The 21,456-nt window shown below is 37.6% G+C and overlaps 1 protein-coding gene across 1 annotated transcript; it reads right to left on the bottom strand.

Moving 5' to 3' along the window:
- Positions 1-6,083: 6,083 nt before the first annotated feature.
- On the bottom strand, positions 6,084-9,006 carry LOC121267832 ((S)-scoulerine 9-O-methyltransferase-like). Its single transcript, XM_041171921.1, has 3 exons — positions 8,192-9,006; positions 7,221-7,285; positions 6,084-6,549 (listed from the first exon to the last, which is right to left on the bottom strand). Exons 1-3 carry the CDS (start codon positions 8,979-8,981, stop codon positions 6,250-6,252), a joined length of 1,155 nt encoding a protein of 384 aa, XP_041027855.1. The 5' UTR covers positions 8,982-9,006; the 3' UTR covers positions 6,084-6,249.
- Between the last annotated feature and the right edge of the window lie 12,450 nt (positions 9,007-21,456).

Below are 21,456 nucleotides of genomic sequence, written 5' to 3'. Positions count from 1 at the left end.
CATCAAAGACTCAAAAATGTCCATAACTTAACACCAAAATAACCGAAAACAATAACTCTATTAAACAAGACCCAATAAATACATGTACCAAAAGACACTTATTCCTTTACAATCATCACACCTTGCTAAAATTTTCTACTTTGTTCTCTAGCTGAACCATCAAAATTATCCAAAAAATATTGTGGAGATAAGGGGTGAGTTATCAACAACTCAGTAGGTAGAAAACATATACTAGTATACAAACATGAGCATTTACAAAGTTCAGAATGCAGAGTCAGAACATGCTATAAAAAATATTAGAGTGAAAGTTAAAAAATATTCTTATTCAAAATTCTTTTGGCACAACATAACTGAACGTCTTCATCTTATCTTATTATATCAAAACAGAGACCATGTTTAATTCCCGTAGTAAGGTTGTGCAAATCTCAACGGCCAATTGAGTGTGGACACAGGAAGACCATGTGAATCTCCCTTGATTATTCTCAGAGCCTCAAATGTGCACACAAGAAATACCACGTAAAAACCACTTTGCTTCCAAAGTGGGTGCACCAGAAACAGAAACATTGATACCAACACAAATAGAGGCCATAGTTTTACACCCATGGTAAGGTCAAAACTGAACAGTTGCAGAAACAGAATGTCATGCCAAGGGTTTTCAGAAAGCACATCATATCATATCAGAATATAAAAACATCTTTAGAACAGAACATAATCAGATCACAAAAATATAATTTATGCACAAAATTTCATATTCGCTCTCTTTTGCACTACTCAGAAATAAAATGCCAAAATAGCTCATGCTACACCAGTCATGCCAGAAAACACTTTATTCTTATACAGAATTTCATGAGTAATGCAGAACAAATAACTAAGATTGTTTCAAATTTCTTTTCATAACAAAACATGCATATTTTTCAAAATTAACCTCAGTCCATTTAATTTTTATGCAAAGTCTAGCATAGGAACCTTAGTTACCTGGACTTCTTAGCTTTTCAGAATTTCTTCACAACAGTACTGAACGAAAATCAATCGCCACCTATAAAATAGTCATGTAACTTCCATAAATTTCCGATTGAACACATACTTCGTAATTAAAACCTGAGATATAAAATTCCATATTTTTCTATAATGTCTACCAATAATTGGAACCCAAAAATTCCCTTGCTTACTAAATTCGTTAATATCCAATAACTAAGATCATGATAAAAACATATCCAACTTAAAAGTTAAGCCCAATACACCTTAAAACATTAACAAGCTTTTGAAATAAACCAAGCCTTAACCAAAACAAAGCCCAACACGAGTTAAGCCTGTGGGCTTTAATGGAAAATTTGTAGATACCGAAGATATGAATGTATACTTTGATAATGGAGGGCCTAAATGATTCAAAGCAACAAAAAGCTTCAGCAGTGTTGTGCGACTGTCCCTACCCAAGCAAGAAACAAGAACCAAAGGCTCTGTGTGGATGAGCACTCAGTCGAAATTAACGTTGGGCACAGAATAGCGAGCTGCGATGGAAGCTGGTTGAGGGTGGTGCATGCGATGGCCAATCACAAGGAGAAGGATCCACGTGACAGTGGTCTGGATGGAGGTTGACGGCGGCGTCGCTCGGTTGGGTTGCATCAAACGACGGCAAGCAAAAAAGAAAATCTGCTCTGTTTTTGGGGAGTAAAACAGAAGTACCTTCAGTGGCTTGACCTTGGAGGAGGTAAGGTCATTGGGCAGTGGGAGTTCTTCCATGATGGTTGAGGAAGCGGTGCTACAGTGGTGTAGTGTTGTTTCATGGCATCTGGATGTGTTGCGAATTGGAGGATGGGATATGAACGTGCATGAGGTTGGTGTTTTGTACATGGATCTGAGGGAAAATAAGATGATGATGATGACTGTGGTTGGGCACGGCTAGGCTTCACTTTGGATGGAGGACCTGTGTGTTCTGTTGCATGCTGCTCTACTTTTGGCAAGGAAAACAAAGGCCTCTTAGTGTGCGATGGTGGCTTGGGTTGTGTACGTGGGTGACTCAAGACCGAGTTGTGGCATTGATTTTATATGGATATAAAGGGAAGGTTCGGTGTGGGGTGATGACATGCGGCAGGGTGCTAAGTAGAGAAGACAACAATGGAGAGAGGTTGAAGAGTTGGGTAGTTTCTCTTTGCATGAAATAACATATGTGTATATATATATATATATATGAGTGATATGAAAATCCTAGAGAAGGGAAGGGGAAAACTATCGTGAGGGAGTGGGATACGGATTGATAAGTAGGGAGAGTTTGAGTATCTAAATTTGTTAAGAGGAAGTGTAACACCCAGGTTTAGCACAAGCCATTTTTCTAAATTTTTTTTGTTTTTAGATTTATACGTAGGAAAAGCCTAGTTAATTGTTTTCAAGTATTATTTTTTTTTAGAAATTGGGTCGAGACCTATAATTCATTGAAAAAGCCCAAACCTTGTGCACCCAAAAACCCAAGGCCCACACTCGTTTGTTTTAAACCATGAAAACCAACTATCAGTTTATGATCAGTTTTCCCCACCTTGCACGACTCTACTCCCATGCACGTGCACGTCTCTTTTTCGTTTTCGTTTGGTCCTCAATCACATATATAAATACACCTTATACAGTTGCATGCACGTCACTCTCTCATCACTCTAGGGTTTTATTTTTGTTTTTTTCATTGCCCTATATATTTAATCCTTCGTGCCTGAAGAAAACCCAAAAATAGTGTTGTAGTCTCCTTCCCCATCCCTCTTATGTGCTGAAGCGGCACCCTCCACAACCTCCATGCAGTCACTGTCGCTACCTCCCTATACCTGCTCGCACAACCACACACGGAGTCATCCTTGCTTCCTCTTTTGTCGTCCAACACCCTCACGGAAACCACCCTCGTGTGAGTTTTCCCCCTGCAAGGCGGAAGCCACTAGCCATTGCCCAACCCCATGTGAAACCGTAAGCCACCGTAGCCCAGCCATGAACATACGTGGAGCCACCGCTAGCCATCGCCGAAAAAGGGACCTTTGTTTTTGCTCCCCAAAATAGAGCATGTACCACTCCATTATGAGCCAAATGCACCAGAAATGGCCACAACCCGATCCTACTATGCCCTACCGTTCTGCACTGTCGCTGCCTCAAACTACCACCCTCCCTCTCGGTAACATCTCTATCTTTCACGGCAGTTTCACTCTCTTTTTACCTCTGCTCTCTCTCTCTCTCTCTCTCTCTCTCTCACAATGCATCCAGCCACCTTGCTCCACCCACGACCACCGCATCTGCCTCTTGGTAAACTCTGCATCTCAACGCAAAGTTTGTTTTCTCTTTCGTAAACTTCCATTTTTTTTATTTTTTATTTTTTGCTTTTCTTGTTGCTCCAGAAGCAACAAGTATATGCCTTTTTGACTCTAGTCATAATATCCATAGTAATTATGAAAATGCCATCAAACCTTTGGTCATTGATTTTCCGTAAAGCACCTCAAACCAAGTGTTTTTCTTTTACATCTTTGCCCTTCCAGTTATAAAACTACAAGTGTTTTATGAATATTTCAGTAGATTTGGTTTTGTTTACTATCAATGTATTCTAGATTTGATGATGTTTTAGGGTTACGAGAAATTAGATTTTTAGGAAAATAGGTTACTTAGCGTTTAAGGTTTTAACTATTGAAAAAGGTGTTAATTTCGGATGTTTATGGAAATTACGTGACAATCTTATAGGTGACGATTGATTTTCGTTCGACACTGTTATTGAGAAATTCAGAAAGTTAAGAAGTCTAGGTAAGCAGGGTTCCTATGCTAGACTTTATATAAAAATAAAATAGGCTGAGGTTATTTTTGGAAAATCTGCATATTTTGTTATGAAAAGAAATTTTGAAACAACTTTAGTTATATGTTCTGCATTACTCATAAAATTTTGCACAAGAAGAAAGTATTTTCTGGCATGACTGGTGTAGACATGAGCTTATTTTTAGCTTTCTGTTTCTGAACTATGTAAAATGAGTGAATATGAAAATTTTTTAAGCTTTGCATGTGGTGTGAAGATGTTCTAAATCTATTTTGGAAAATGTGAAATGATCTGAATTTGATTACTCTGTTTTGATATCATGTGGCATATGAAAAACCTTTAGCATGACTTTCTGATTATGTTTTGACTCTGATTTTGATTCTGTTATGACTCTGATTCTGATTCTGTTTTGCTCTGATATGTGGCCTTGTTACGGGATATAATAGTGACCTTTAGCCCTATTACGTGATATAATAGTGAATACTGGCCCTATCACAGGATATAATAATGACCTCTGGCCCTGTCATGGGATATAATAGTGACTTCTGGCCCTACCATGGGATCTAATAATGGTCTCTGCTCTGAGTGCAATCGCTTTGATAACATGGTGATTTATGTTTTGCTTGGTTTTTTGCAGAATGCACAACCCTACCACAGTGGTTAAACATGGCCTCTGTTCTGATATGATGCTCTGATATGATATGATAAGATGAAGATGTTCAGTTATATTGTGCCAAATGGGTCTTTGAATACAAAAAGTTGGTTTCTAAATATGAAATGTTTGAAGTGTTGCTCTGATTTTCTGATAATATATATTTTTGAGATTTGCATATTGAAATTGAAATGTTTTGTTTCTGTATTCTGAACTCGGTGAAAATACTCATGTTTACATATAACATATGTTCTCTGCCTATTAAGTTGTTGATAACTCACCCCTTTTTTGCATAAAATTGTTCAGATATTTTTATGGTTTAGCAGTAGAGCAAGAGTGAGAAGTATTGAAAAAGTCTGATGATCATAGATGAATAAGTGCTAAGGGTACAAGTATTTTCTTTTTTAAGATTATATTTAGTAGTTTTATCTTTAGCGGTTTTTGGTACGTCAAGTTATGAATAATTTGAGTCTTTGTGGAGATGTTATTTTATTTTATTGAGGTTTTTGTTCAGTATTTTTGTGGAGGGATACTGATTTTTTGATCGAACAAATAAGTTAGGTATTTTGTGGAGTTTCTGTTTAGCTATTATTGATTATTGGAGATGTTTTTAAATAATAGGAGCTAATTTTCCAGACCTCTAGGAATGGGACATTACAGAAAGAATTTATGTGAGAAACAGAAAGGGTAAACCACATAATCATGGGGAGTTAAAAAAATCAAATAGAGAGAAAATCGAGGGAAGATATATATGATTGTTTGATCAAAGTAGTGGTATTTATAGCTACTGTTGAAAACATTAGTGGGAGTAGATTACGTACGTGCATGGGATATGGGAGTGAAAACTACTCCCTGGTTGCCATGGCCTGGGCTTATTCATCCATTCCATGTATTTAGGCTCATGGGAATGATACAATACATAGGCTTTTTCTCTGACTTTTGGGCCTCAATCCAAAACTCTATAATATTACGACTTGTCCTATAAATTTTCTCGGCCCATAAAAATATTTTTAACCCAATCCAAAAATATTCCAAGAATTTAACTACAATGGCAAGTCCATTAGAAAATTTGATATCCATTAAAAACCAATTTGGCCCCGTAAAATATTACTCAAAAAATTCAACTGGGCTTTTCATATGCTTAATCCAAAAATATTTAGAAAGCAGGCTTGGTGTTGGGTCTAGGTGTTACATAATTAATTTGTATGGTTTGCTTATTGTTGAAGCCCAAAAAAGAAAAGGAAAAAAGAAAAGAGAGTATCAAGTATCTCATGTCTACGTTTCAATCTACATGATCTCGTTGGCAATACGAGATGATTGAGAATAAATTTGTAAAAAATAAGTGGTACAGCTACAAGATCTCACAAAAGTGCACTTACAAAATGAAATAGCTTTATATAATACCTAGATATATTTTGTAATGTAGGTAGCTTTACAATTTAACGTATCACATCAAGGCAACTCATTTTATGAGTTTACTTTTATAAAATCTCTTTATGGTTAAATCATTTTCTTTTTTAAATATGTTGTGGGCAACATTAAGCCTACTATCGTAAACATATCTTGCCCGATGTCTTATTATTCTACATGGATCGACATCTTACAATAAATTTAATATAAAACAAAAGAGAAATATGTTATAAATTAAACTAAGGAGAAATATACAAAGCAATGGAAAATTATATTATTAATTATAAAGAAATTAAAACACGAAATTAAGGTACACTAGGTCTTCCTTTTGTTTTTGTTTGCTCTGCATTGCTTTAAATTTTATTCTCAACCATTTCGTTTTATTTTGGCAGATTGGAACTCACATGAGAACTCTTAATTACTTATGAAACTCTATAACATGAACCGACCAATGAGGGATTGGGAAGATCTCCATTTTAGTAAACCCTACAGCTTTTCCCAGATCCTTGAATTCTACTAGTGTTCGCTCTTTACCTCCATTCATTAGGAGCATCATAAAGAAGTCTTCCATTAGAACGTCCTTTGCCTCCAGATTGTTTTCCAATTCTTCAGAGATTGCCATTTCCACGATTATCACCTTTCCATCTCGTGGTAATGCTTCCCAGCAATTTCTCAACAACTTCTTGCAATGCTCATCATCCCAGTTATGGAGTATCCACTGCTTAGGTACAAATCAAAATGCACACATGTTTGGAATTTTGCATTATTATAGTGAAGTATTTATATTATATTTATATTATATACTTCATATTATGATCGCATACGTAAATACGTGTGTGTATATATATATATATATATACACACACTCATATTTCATGCATTTTCCCTATATAGCTTAATACTTTCAATAAGAACCGTCAAATTTATTGGCTTTTTCCTAGTTAATTATAAGCTATTTTTATTTATTCATTTATATACTTTTGTATCTCAATTGCAGCTTTGGGATCCCTTTTCGTTCTTCTAGGCCCTAATTAACTTTCCATTCTAGTTTCAAAGACCATACTACAAGTTCAATTCCCAAGACATCATGCTTAATTCCTTTGCCAGCCCGCTAATTTGAATTACCATTTGGCCTAAGAATCCATCAATAAAAGGATACCTAAAAAAAAAAAAGAATTCATAAGAGAATAGGAAGGAAGAGAAATTCTACTGGGGAGCCTTACACTACAGTACACGTAGCTTTCACCTAATTAACATGTGATTTGTTATTCTATCTTAATGCTTAAATATGTCGTGCTTAAATAGAATGATAAATATGACAAATCACGTATTGATTTAGTGAGAGTGTATGGTGTAAGGCTTCTTTGTAGCATTTCTCAAGAAGAAAACCTTCAATAAAATTGTTTCGGCATTTGGGATCGATTTGAACATATCTCCAGCCACGTGCTTTACACCTAAATACAAATCAATATTAATATTTGGAGTTGAGTATCGTAAGTAAGAAGTACTAGACATGATTAAATATTATGAATGTTGTGAGTAGATCTTTTGAACGAGAAATTACCATACCAAATAAGTGGCATGCAGTTTCTATCGTTAACATTGCAAAAAATGAGACAGTACTATATATATATATATATATATGTTGATCATGTATAGTAACGGCATGTGCATTAATATACTGATATCATCCCATATGCATGTATATTTAGATTCTTTGTCCCTACTGATATAAAATGTTAGTATCGTTACCATAAATTAGTACAGGATTTCGACATGATGTTATCTTCCGCAAGTCCTATATATATATATATTTTGGTTCAAGAAAAAATCTATTGCAAATTCGCTTATTGACACACACAACATAGTACTCCGCATCAACCAAGTTAAGAATATATAACATTTTCACTTTTTTAATAACTGATAATGCAATAAGTGACGTATTTACAAACCAACTTGTAAGATAAGAGATGAGATGAGAGTGAGCAGGACTGGTTTGGGAAGTAATATGAGACGAAAATTTTGTAAATGTAAGATAGTTTGTGAATAGTAATGAGATAGTATGAGTTGAATATTTTTTGAGTTTTGGGAAATAAGAGAAAAAAGGTCGAATAAAAAATATTATGTAGTTATAATATTGTAAGAATATAGTTTTATAATATTATTTTTGTTTAGAGATATGAACAAGTTGGAATTATTTTTTATTTTTTATTTGAAAGTTTGAAAATGTTATAATGATTAGTTTGAAAATTTTGTATTTGAATTATGTTTGAAAATAAGATAAGATGACATGAAATGAGATCAAAATCTTTAACCTCATCAGAAAGAGATCTAGAGATAAGAGGTGTAGGCCGTCTAACCTGGGAGCTTGGGAGCAGCAGCAATTACATGGGGCAGATCAAAGTTCAATCCACGAACGTGTGGATACGTAGAGGTTATCTTTGCAAGAGTGGTTCCAATGCCGCCTCCCACATCCATCAACTCCTTCAAATCTTTGAAGCCACCGTACAACTTAAACACACCCTCAAACTGTAATTTAGCGCTAACTTCCATAAACTCATCGAACAGTTGTCTCAATCTTGGCTTCTCTCCCATGTAGTCATAAAAGTTCACTCCATAGGCCTTGTAGAATGGCGAGCTTCCAGGATCAAGCACCGCATCCTTGATCATATATTGGCTTTCCAGTATCTCCCTTTCAGTAGCAAATAAGATAAAGGAAGTTGTGAAATTTGCCAGCTCCTCGGCACTACTGCTACTCACTAAGCATCGGCTTTTCTTTGTCAGGCCATAGGTCCATTCATGGCGTCCATGTTCTCCATTATTCCCTAATGGCTTTCGAGATATTGATAAGATAGAGTTTGCACCAAGAACGCTTAGCACCCTCTCCAAAGTCCACGCTGCAGAACTTGGATCTTTTGTGGGGATCTTTGAAATTATCTCTGCTGCAGAAAGATGAGCATCAGGCCCTGCATCTGCGATTATACTGAACACTTTCAGCTCAATTGCAGCTCTTAGAGCCATTTGGGTGCTAGCCAAACCTCCCAACTGCGAGCTTATGAAATGGTCTCCATCTTCTTGGACTTCCATGTTTTGGCCTTGTTCTAGCTTTTGATATCTTTCCTTGTCAATATTAGCATATGCAATATGCATGTATTTATAATCGAAGTCAGTATCCGGTCGATAATGAAAGCTAGCTATCCTGGCTAGCTATAGAGTTTAACTTAGGGGTGGTGTAATACCAAACTGAGATTTTGGAAACTGCTGTACTATTATATATTCATCGAGCCGGAAAACTTAATGGAGGAAAAGCAGTAAAAGGACGACTCGGGCTGGAAGGAATAGATCTGTGGACTTCAGAAATCTACCCCATGCCTCAAAATGAATGGTTAGTTTTTTTTTTTTTTTTTTGTTTCTTTTTGTTTCAAATCCTTAAAGACTAAAGTTAGAGATTACCATTTGTGCATTCTGTCAGACACCTAGAGTGTGTAACAAGTTGGTATCATAGAGACACTAGTCTCAGTGATTTATCTGCATACATTTCATGGGTGAAGCAACCAGATTAACTCAGTCGCAAGATGGGCTCAATGCCCTTACGAATGCTACACATTCTCAATACCAGAATCTAGAGACTAGAGTGCTAGCCCGAAAAAGACAGACAGATTCTATTGTCCATCAACTTTCGGCTCTGATAGGGTAGCTCTAAAGATGGAACCACAATACCAGCTGGCTGGAGGAACTTCTTCTAACGTCCATCTAAGGTATAACAGTCCGCTAGAAATTTAATGGTAGAATTTCTATAGATTTTTAAGAACCTTACGAACGTAAGTTTTCACAAATCAATCAATTTTGATATGTCAACATAGTCAGTATTGCCACTTACTATAAGAGCTAAAAATGCGATTTTATTTATTTGAGGTAGTTAGAAGTATCAAATAGTCTGTACCATTAGTTTCGTTTGACTATTTAGGATTGTACGGAGTAATAAACTCATTTTCAATTTTCGAACGAAAAGCCTGCTCGAAAATGCATTTTGATTATTTCAAGGCACTTCGGGATTAAATTTTGATAAAAGATTTTCTCTATTAGGTTAGTATATATGTATATTTAGGACTTTGGTTATGTTTGGATACTCTGCTAAAAAATTTCATAATTTCTTTTTTAAAAATCACTTAAACATAAAATACTTTTCAATTTCAAATTTTTAAATTTTTCATCTAATCATTACCTAATTATTATAAATCAAACAAAAGGCATGATTTGAGTTAAACTAGCATATATCTATGTGGTGATGGGTGGATGCATGCAAGAAACACTTTTCTAAATTCGAGGTGGAGGCTAAAATGATGCCCTAGGACTTAGGAGAGCTATATAAAATTAATTTCTAGTATTTCGGTAAAGAAACACCATTTTCAGTCAAATTAATTTGTGATAATAAGGGTCGTGGGTTGTTGCAAGAAAGAACCCATTACATCCTATTAGGGGAGTAAATTTAAACCGGAAAATCAGAAAATTAGACTGGACCGGACCGGACCGGTTGGATCAATTTTGAACTAGTCCGGTCCGGAACCGGTTCTTGAATTATGCAAACCGGTTAGAACCGGTCCGGTTTCAGTTCTACAATTCCCGAGACTAGATCGGACCGGTTGGGAAAAAAATATAAAAATTAATATTTTATATATAATTTATAATTATATGTGAAATTTTTATATATAATATATATAATTATATATCATATATGAAATAATTTCATATTATAATTTATAAATTATAACATAAAATGTTAATCTTAAATATGAACATTTATAATTTGTTTGATTATATGTTATTAATATAATTATATATAAGATAATGTTATTATAATTTATAAAATAAAAGTTTAATCTTGAAGATGAAAATTTAATTGATCATATGCTTTAAGCATAATATATATATTAAATTATATTATATAGTCTAATATATTATATAGCTATACTAATATATAAGTTTATAACTAATACTAATTTTTTTACTAAAACAGATTTTTTTAGTAGTGCAGATTTTGTAATAAGAACAGATTTTTTGAAGCAGTTTTTTTTTAGTAATAGATTTTTATTTTTTAATGAAAAACTTATATTTTAAAAAACCGGAAAACCGGACCGGACCGAAAACTGGTAAAATCGGAGATACCGGTTTAAGAGAATAACCGGTAGGTAATTGGTTTTGAAAAATACAAACGTACACCCCTACATCCTACATGTGGACCAACGTGCTCTCAGCCGCCAATCTTCAAAACTCTTATTGAAATGCTGCCTAACGACAGACTTATGGACCACATGATGTGCCTCCAAGGCCATGCGCCACACTCACCAAACGATTGGATTCCTCCTCATCTTAAAATCTTTCATATATGGCTATCTCGCCCCACCACCGCCGACATCATGTGGTCCTGACTCCTGAGTCTTTATTGTTGAAGTCCTTGCCCCACGCAAGCAGTCAACAATGACTGCTTGCTTCTCAACCTCCAACGCGCAGCGCACAGCGCCCAACTGTCTATTAAATGCATTCATACGGTAATGCGATATACATTCGCTTATAAATTGAAGCTCCATGCAAGAGCTTCAGACACACCCAAAGAAGAGAAGAGAAAAGAGAGAGAGCCTGGAGAGCTCTGAGAGAAAAGAAGAGAGTTGAGTTGAGTGGAGTGTGATCCTCCTACTCTGTAATCTTTTCTTGTGTACCACTATTTAATTGTGAAGCTCTTTTCTGTGGATGTAGGCAGTTGCCTAACCACTTTAATTTCTTGGTGTCACTGAGTGCGTAGAGTGTACTCTTTTATTATCGCTTTTATCCCTTCCGCTGTGTTGATTTCCCCAAGAAGTGGTATCAGAGCAATTGTTGGGAAGAGTTTTTTTTTACAGAAAACTCGTTTTTAGTGTGTAGCCCAGTTTTCAAATTTGAGCATACCACTGTGTTCGTCTCATTGAGACAAGAAATGCGGTGAAAACCAGAGGCCGGACGGACGCCGCACTCTCCCCCACGCGCCGTCTGAAGATCAGAGAGTGAGCCCACTCTCTACACGCGCCGCACGCGCCCAGGAGAGGCACGAGCGCGTGATACCCACTCTCGGCACGCGCCACATGCGTTCTTGAGAGAGTCTTGCACGTGACGTCCACACGCACTTGAATCTAGTAGGCGCATTAGATACATGGCTCCTGAATCCTCCACAACGGTGTTATCCGTTTTGCGATATTCCACTTCAAAGATCCTGTACTTGCATTTTGTATTTAGAATCAGTCTAAATCCATGGAGGATTCAGCATCAGGTGCCATGATAAAGTTGACTGCCTCAAACTACAGTCTTTGGAGGCCTCGGATGGAGGATCTATTGAACTGTAAAGATTTGTCTGACCCTTTGGAAGATGAAGGGAAGAAGCCAGATGAAGTTATGGATCAAGTGTGGAGAAAGATGCATAAGAAGACTATCGGTCAGATCAGACAATGGATTGACCATAGCGTTTTTCACCACGTGGCCCAGGAGATAGATGCATATAGCCTCTGGAAAAAGTTGGAGGATATGTATCAAGCTAAGACAGCTCGAAACAAGGCCCTCTTGATGAGACGGCTTGTTAACTTGAAGTTGAAGCGCGACACCTCTGTTGCCGAGTACACTAGCGAGTTTCAAAACCTAGTTAACCAGCTCGGATCCGTCAACCTGAATCTTGGCGATGAAGAACAAGCCCTGCTACTTCTCAGTTCGTTACCAGATAATTGGGAGACGTTGGTGGTCTCCCTCAGTAACTCTACTCCAGATGGCAAACTTACCATGACGATGGTTAAGGATGCCCTGTTTAATGAAGAGGCTAGACAAAAAGAGACAAGCATGAATCAAACTCATGTCCTTGTCACCGAGAGTAGAGAAAGGCCTCGAGGTGATGATAGAGGGAGAAGTGGAGGCAGAAACAGAGGGAAGTCTCAACCACGTGGAAGGTCCAGCAGTAGCAGGCACCAGCAGATGGGTAACATGAAATGTTACTATTTTGGCAAAGAAGGCCACATAAGGAAAAACTGCCACAAGTTTTTAAGGGAGCAAGGTCAAAGCAGTAAGCTGAAGAAAGAAGATGGTGAAACCCTTGTCACTCTTTCGGGAGATGTGGCAATACTCTCCACCAGTGACGAGACGTGTCTGCACGTTGCAAATCATGATTTTGAGTGAGTGATAGACATAGCAGCATCATACCATGCCATTTCCCATAGTGAATTTTTCACTACGTACAAAGCAAGAGACTTTGGTATGGTAAGGATGGGGAACGCCAGTTCCTCGAAGATCGTGGGAGTGGCGAAGTGCAGATAAAAACCAACGTTGGTTGTACCATGGTGTTGAAAGATATTCGACACATTCCTGACCTTCGGCTCAACCTGATTTCGGGAACAACCCTTGATCGACAGGGCTATGACAGCTACTTCAGCAATGGCACTTGGAAGCTGTCACAAGGTGCCATGCTTGTGGGTCGAGGACATATTTGTGGTATGTTGTACAAGACCCATGTGAAGATTGGTACTGATAGCCTCAATGCAGCAGAAGACGAGGCATCACCGAATCTGTGGCACAAGAGACTCGAACACATGGGTGAGAAAGGGTTGGATATGCTTGCGAAGAAGGCACTTATCAAGGTTGCCAAAGGAATAGCGTTAAACCCTTGTGAGTACTGTTTGTTTGGCAAACAACGCAGAGTCTCATTCAATTCCTCTACAAAGAAAAGATCAGAGTTGTTGAGTCTGCTACACTCTGATGTATGTGGTCCCATGGAAGAAGAGTCATTGGGAGGTAACAAATATTTTGTGACATTCATTGATGATGCTTCACGAAAGATCTGGGTATATGTTTTGAAGCCAAAGGATCAGCTCTTCGAGCACTTCAAGAATTTCCACACCCTAGTGGAAAAAGAGACTGGAAAGAAGTTGAAGTGCCTGCGAACGGACAATGGAGGAGAATATGTTTCCAAAAGGTTTGCTGCATACTGCACTAATCGCGGTATTCGACATGAGAAGATGGTCCCATATACCCCTCAGCACAATGGTGTAGCCGAAAGAATGAATCGGACCATCATTGAAAGAACAAGATGCATGCTCAGTATGGCTAAGTTACCAAAGCCATTCTGGGGTGAAGTTGTTCGTGCTGCCTTGTACCTGATCATCAGATCACCTTCCGCACCACTGGAATTTGAAGTTCCTGAGAGGTTTGGTCTGGAAAAGATGTCTCTTACTCTCACCTGAGAGTGTTTGGGTGCAAAGCCTTTGCACACATATCCAAGGAGCTGAGACAGAAGCTCGATGTCAAGTCAACTCCATGTATCTTTGTTGGATATGGAGATGAAGAATTCGGATACAAATTATGGGATCCAGTGACAAAGAGAATTGTTAGAAGTAGGGACGTTGTGTTCCATGAAAACCAGCATATAGGACTTGAAGCTTCCTCGATGTCGGTAGAGCTTAGTTCCTATACACATCCTGCACCATGACAGTTTGCCACAGATAATGAGGATATGTAGGACCGAGATCCAGAAGCAGAAGAAGAAGCTCAGGGTGTTGAGTAGGGGGAGCAAGAACCCTCTCCACCAGCAGCTAGTGTACCACCACAAGGGTTAGATGGCGATGAACCTCCTTTGGTTGATGATACTAAACCAAGAAGATCGGCAGAAGGCCGCCTACTGATTCCGTCAATGAGATATGGGTGCAGGCAATGCAAGAAGAGATGAGTTCTTTGCAGAAAAATCAGACCTATGAGTTGGTGAAACTTCCTGAAGGAAAGAAAGCCCTAAAGAGCAAATGGGTGTTCAAGCTGAAGAAAGATGGCCAAGGAAAGCTGATAAAGCACAAGGCCAGATTGGTTGTCAAAGGATTCCAACAGAAGAAGGGAATCGACTTTGACGAGATATTTTCCCTGGTGGTGAAAATGATGTCAATCCGAGTCATACTCGGATTGATAGCCAGCATGAATTTGGAACTCAAACAGATGGATGTGAAGACAGCCTTTCTCTATGGAGATTTGGAGGAAGAAATCTATATAGAGCAACCAGAAGGGTTTGAAGCTCGGGAAAGATCACTTAGTCTGCAAGCTAAAGAAGAGTCTCTATGGCCTCAAGCAAGCACCGAGGCAATGGTACAAGAAGTTCGACTCATTCATGATGACTATCCAAGTCCTTTGACATGAAGGACTTAGGCCTAGCACAACAACTTTTGGGCATGAAGATTGTTCGTGATAGGAAAGTCAAAAGGGTGTGGCTATTACAACAAAAATATGTTGAACAGGTCATCAAATGTTTCAACATGGGAGATGTTAAGCCAGTCAATACTCCACTTGCTAACCACTTCAAGTTGAGCAAGAGCTCGTGTCCTTCTTCAAAGAAAGAGATTGAGGAAATGGAAGTAATTCCCTACTCTTCAGCAGTAGGAAGCCTGATGTATGCAATGGTTTGTACCAGACCAGATATTGCTCATGCTGTAGGCATGGTGAGCAGATTCCTTTCAAATCTTGGAAATGATCATTGGGAAGCAGTCAAGTGGATTCTCAGGTACCTAAAAGGTACATCGAAGATGTGCTTGTGTTTTGGGGGAGCTAAACCAGTTTTGGAAGGCTATATAGATTCAGATATGGCAGAAGATCTGGATAGCAGGAAATCTACTTCAGGATTTCTCTTCACTTTTGCAGGAGGAGTTGTCTCTTGGCAGTCTAAATTGCATAAGTGTGTTTCTTTATCTACAACTGAGGCAGAGTACATTGCCACAGCGGAAGCTAGAAAAGAGATGTTGTGGATGAAGCGTTTTCTCCAAGAACTAGGGGTTAGTCAAGAAGACTACAAGGTACATTGTGATAGTCAAAGTGCTCTAGATTTGAGCAAGAACTCAATGTACCATTCCCGCACTAAGCATATTGATATCTGCTATCATTGGATATGCGAAGTGATGGAACAACAGCTGTTGAAGCTTGTGCAGATCCATATGAAAGAGAATCCAACGGACATGCTGACGAAAGTGGTTACAAGTGAGAAACTTGAGCTATGTAGAGACATAGCTAGGATGGATAGCATCTAAGTAAATGGGCATGGAGGGGGAGAATTGTTGAAGTCCCTGCCCCAAGCAAGCAATCAACAATGACTGCTTGCTTCTCAACCTCCAGTGCGCAGCGCCCAGCGCCCAACTGTCTATTGAATGCATATTAAATGCATTCATACAGTAATGCGATATACATTCGCATATAAATTGAAGCTCCATGCAATAGCTTCAGACACACCCAAAGAAGAGAAGAGAAAAGAGAGAGAGCCTAGAGAGCTCTGAGAGAAAAGAAGAGAGTTGAGTTGAGTGGAGTGTGATCCTCCTCTTCTGTAATATTTTCTTGTATACCACTATTTAATAGTGAAGCTTTTTTCTGTGGATGTAGGCAGTTGCCGAACCACGTTAAATTCTTGGTGTTACTGAGTGCGTAGAGTGTACTATTTTATTACTGCTTTTATCCCTTCTGCTGTGTTGATTTCCCCAACATTTATCATGTCCCATAACCACGTTCTAAGCTTCCCCAATAAAGATATTAAAATCTCTCATAAAATGGCCTCCCAAATAACAAATTTGGTCCCACCAAAATAAATTAGAACCTCTAATTTCATCCTAATATTGTAACTTCTCACCCCTCGTCAATTTAATTCGTCCTCATGAATCAATCATGTGATCTATCTCTCCATTACACCACACTAGTCTAGGCACATCAGTTATCTCATAAGAAAAAATTATATGCACCACACTATCATCTCATTTTCATTTTACCATGTAAGATGCAATGCATTTATGAAAATTAGATAATATTCTTGTTTTGGACGATTCTTTGGTGATAAATTATATGTCACATTTTACATAATAGAATAACTTAAAATGTGTCACGATACACATCATCTCTTTATTTTTTACTCCTAATTTGCAACTTCATGACAACTCAATTTTTTTTTTCCTGTCTTGTTACCCAAGTCAACAACTTCTGCTTGGAGATCGTCAGCTTGCATGGGAAGGATGGACCTCATATGGGTCAGTTTTCAATTAAGCTTGTTGTTTTTAAAGTACTATTGTTTTGATTTACTTTTCCGTTTGGTTACTAAGAAAATATGGGAAAGTGAGAGTTAAGTAACAAAGTTTATATATTCATATATTGTAAAAAATGATTTGGATATTAATTTGGTAGCTACCAAAGTTAGTGAAGACATAGTTTTGTTTTATTCCTTATGTTGGCCCATTTATTTTTATTTGTTTTGATTGTATATATGCAATGCATTTTCTATAATGAAGTTTTCATATATTGTCCGGCCTCCACCCTCTCCTCTTGTATCTTCAATTTTTATTTTTAATGCAAGCTTAATTAGAAAAAAAAATATTTATTTTCTCCTCCTTACCAATTAGCGAGTGGCTGGAAGAATAAGGTTTGATTCCCCTCAAAATGTACGTACACAAATTAGTAAAAATTTATTAATCTAACAACTCTAAAATAGGGTGCTCAAAATATATTAATGATGTAATGCATCAAAGTAGGTAATTTGAGATGCACGTTGCAAAAATATCATGTTCTAAGAAGAAAAAGTCTATTTACAATGTTGCTTATTGACGTACCAAAAACATCGCCGTAAAAAGTTTATCACATTTCTACCAGAAATAGATATTCTTGTTTTAGCTTTTTATAAGCATAATAGGCTCCATACTCACAACTCTCCTAAGTGAATTTTCTAGTCAAAGTGTCCCAACAACTACAAATAGTAAAAAAGACTTTTTCCAAATTTTATTATTAGTACATATTCTTACAGCTTGTTTTGGCCTCCTTAATTTAGGTAAGAGTAAGTGCTATTTTAGTACATCTATACTACACACTGCTTAATTGTCATAATTTAATTTGAAAGATAAATTTTAAAATTTGAATCTTACAAATCAAATCTTACAATTTAAGTGATGTAGATAGTGTGCTCTACATACCGACTTGTGAATATGATAATTCTTTTTAAAATAATCTATTAGCACTAGTATTATGGACGTGTTTCATAGCACCACACACGCAATCACTTGCAACTAAAGAGAAATGGGGTTTGGGGGTTCGTGGAAACACATATGATGCCTAAGTCAGTAAAAGTAATAGAGATTTCTCTAGTCATAGAAGAAGATGGGTCTCGTTGTCATACTTAGGTGATATAAATAAAGCCTCTGATGTCTTATGTTTGACATGATAATCGCCTAATTGCTTTTACGAAATTCAAGTTGTGAGATATACAAGCTTCACTTAAATAAGGATAAACTGATAACTTATCTCCTAAGGTTCTTTGGTTGCTATCCTTTCTGTGATAACTGTTTATATCCTTCTAGTTAAGGCTTATTGGGTTAGGCTATTATTCGAGCCCATGACATGGCCCGGTAGGCCCCAAAGAGGAAAGGTTAAGGCTCTTCTAGTTACCCCATCGAAATCTCATCACGCAAAGCATGATGAGACTTGTAGTCATGGTGCATGACGCTTCATTACATAGGTTTTCTGTCATTTCATACTGCCCTGTCAAGACAATGTTTCCCTTTCACACCCCTTCGCATTCCCTTTTTTTGTTACTCATTCTTCTCGAACACTACTTTTCGCTACTCTCCTTTCTTTGTATTCTCTCCTTCTCCCAAACACTCTGCTTCCTTGTGTTTCCTCCCAGTTTTTTCTTGAATCAATGGCTTCCTCCAAACCCAACTTCCCTTCTTCATCCCACAAAGACAGGTCTTCACGACTACGCGACCCTCCTTCTCACTTTGAGGAGGTGGCCGTTAACCCTTCTTCTGAAGGGGTAGTTGCTCCGCGTTCAATCTTTGAAGGCCATCAATAGTCTTCGACTGTCTCCCATCGCAAGTTGGACTCTGTGAAGGATAGCTACAACATCCTAGATTCTGTGAACTTGGGCTTGCCTAAGCAGCGCCGTGGAGCCATCAATATGAGGAGAATGGCTGTTTACGTGACCCTATATTTGGCATGCTCACGATGGGTCTCCTTTTTCCCTTTGTCCATCCTGTGTGTGATGTGCTAGACTTCCTGGGTCTTGCTCTAGCCCAACTCGTGCCTAATGCATGGAGGATTCTGATGGATTGATGCGTTCTTTGGGACGAGTTTCGGAACCTACAGGTGATGAGTATCTTGACATTACCGCTTGTGAATTCTTTCTTTGCATGATGACAGGCGCTTGGAAGGGAATCTTTGCAGTTTTAGGGCTCACAATAAATTGATCCAACTTGAAAGCAAGTATTCTCGTGCCAAAGATTGTCAGAAGAAATTCTTCTTCGAATTGGGCGATGGCTGGAAATTTCTTGACGACGAGTCGGCAAACCAAGAATTTCCCATTAAGGCTTTGTGGAATCCAGTTCCTGATGAGCGTGGCTTGGAGATTATCTTTTCTAACCAAGAGGAGGCTCGCATTCGGTTGGTACAAGCCTAGGCAGATAAGAACAATAGCTCGACCTGGTTAGAGGTGATTCTAATCCCCTCCAATATTGATAGATTTGTGATGGCACCTAGCAGGGGACATGTTTTCAGTCGTCAATTTCTAACAGATGGTTCGGAAAGAGGCCCACCTTCAGTGATAGGAGGTAAGAAGAAGAAGAAGGCTCATTTGGGAGCGAAGCCTTTGGATGAATCCAGTTTCACAAGGGGTAGACATTACCAGCACCCCTGAAGAGTGGCGGAGAGGCCTCAGGTCACCCCCAAGTGCCCACGACCAACTCCTTCGACGAGATTATTTCATAGGCCAAGAATGATCTGGTGTTACTGATCAAGGTTGAGTCTGCCTTGTCGCCAAATGATCCTCCAGAGGTTGCTTCACGGACTTCCCCACACACAACGGCCCTATCGATGACGTTAACAAGGATGAGGGCGAGGTCATCGTGACCTTGAATTGTGGGGAGTTAAAAATCAAATGGAGAGAAAATCGGGAGAAGATATATATGGTTGTTTGATAAAAGTAGTGGTATATATAGCCTTTGTTGAAAACCCTAGAGGGAGTAGATCATGTACGTGCATGGGATATGAGACTGAAAACTGCTCCCTGGTTGCCATGGCTTGGGCTTATTGGTCCATTCCATGTATTTGGGCTATGGGTATGATACAATAAATGGGCTTTTTCTCTGACTTTTGGGCCTCGATCCAAAACTCTATAATATTACGACTTCTCCGATAAATTTTCTCGGCCCATAAAAATATTTTTAACCCAATCCAAAATATTCCAAGAATTTAACTATAATGGCAAGTACATTAGAAAATTTGATATCCATTAAAAACCAATTTGGGCTCGTGAAATTGTAATAAAAAAATTCAACTAGGCTTTTCATAAGCTTAGACCAAAAATATTTAGAAAGTAGGTTTGGTGCTGGATCTGGGTGTTACATAACTAATTTGCGCGATCTGCTTATTGTTGAAGCCCAAAAAAGAAAAGAGAGTATCAAGTATCTCATGTTTACATTTCAATCTCCATGATCTCGTTGGCAATATATATGAGATGATTGAGAATAAATTTGTAAAAGATAAGTGTTACAACCACAAAAAGATCTCACAAAAGTACACTTACAAACTGACATAGCTTAATATAATAATTAGATATATTTTGTAATATAAGTAGCTTTACAATCTAACGTACCACATCAAGGCAGCTCATTTTATGAGTTTACTTTTGTAAAATCTCTTTATAGCTAAATCATTTTTCTTTTTAAATATGTTGTGGGCAACACTAAGCCTACTATCGTAAACATATCTTACGTTCTGTCTTATTATTCTAGATGGATCGACATCTTATAATAACTTTAATATAAAACAAAGGAGAAATATGTTATAAACTAAACTAAGGAGAAACATACAAAGCAACAGAAAGTTATATTATTAATTATAAAGAAATTAAAACACGAAATTAAGGTACATTAGGTCTTCCTTTTGTTTTTGTTTGCTCTGCATTGCTTTAAATTTTATTCTCAACCATTTCGTTTTATTCTGGCAAATTGGAACTCACACATGAGTACTCTTAATTACTTATGAAACTCTATAACATGAACTGACCAATGAGGCATTGGGAAGATGTCCACTTTAGTAAACCCTACAGCTTTTCCCAGATCCGTGAATTCTGCTAGTGTTCGCTTTTTACCTCCATTTATTAGTAGCTTCATAAAGAAGTCTTCCACTAGAACGTCCTTTGCCTTGACATTGTTTTCCAATTCTTCAGAGATTGCCATTTCCAAGATTATCACCTTTCCCTCTCGTGGTAATGCTTCCCAGCAATTTCCAACAACTTCTTGCAATGCTCATCATCCCAGTTATGGAGTATACAATGCTTATGTACAAATCAAAATGCACACATGTTTGGAATATTGTATTATTATAGTGAAGTATTTATATTACATACTTCTTATTATGATCACATAATTATATACGTGTGTATACACACACACACTCATATTTCATGCATTTTCCCTATATATATATATATAGTTTCTTTCAATGTTAATTATAAGCTATTTTGTATCTCAATTACAGCTTTGGGATCCCTTTTCGTTCTTCTAGGCCCTAACTTACTTTCCATTCTAGTTTCGAAGACCATACTGGCTACAAGTTC

Source organism: Juglans microcarpa x Juglans regia, chromosome 5S (genome assembly GCF_004785595.1).
Source record: "Juglans microcarpa x Juglans regia isolate MS1-56 chromosome 5S, Jm3101_v1.0, whole genome shotgun sequence".
Lineage (NCBI taxonomy): Eukaryota > Viridiplantae > Streptophyta > Magnoliopsida > Fagales > Juglandaceae > Juglans > Juglans microcarpa x Juglans regia.
Note: the sequence above shows the minus strand (reverse complement) of the source record. Positions and strands in the feature narration are given on the sequence as shown.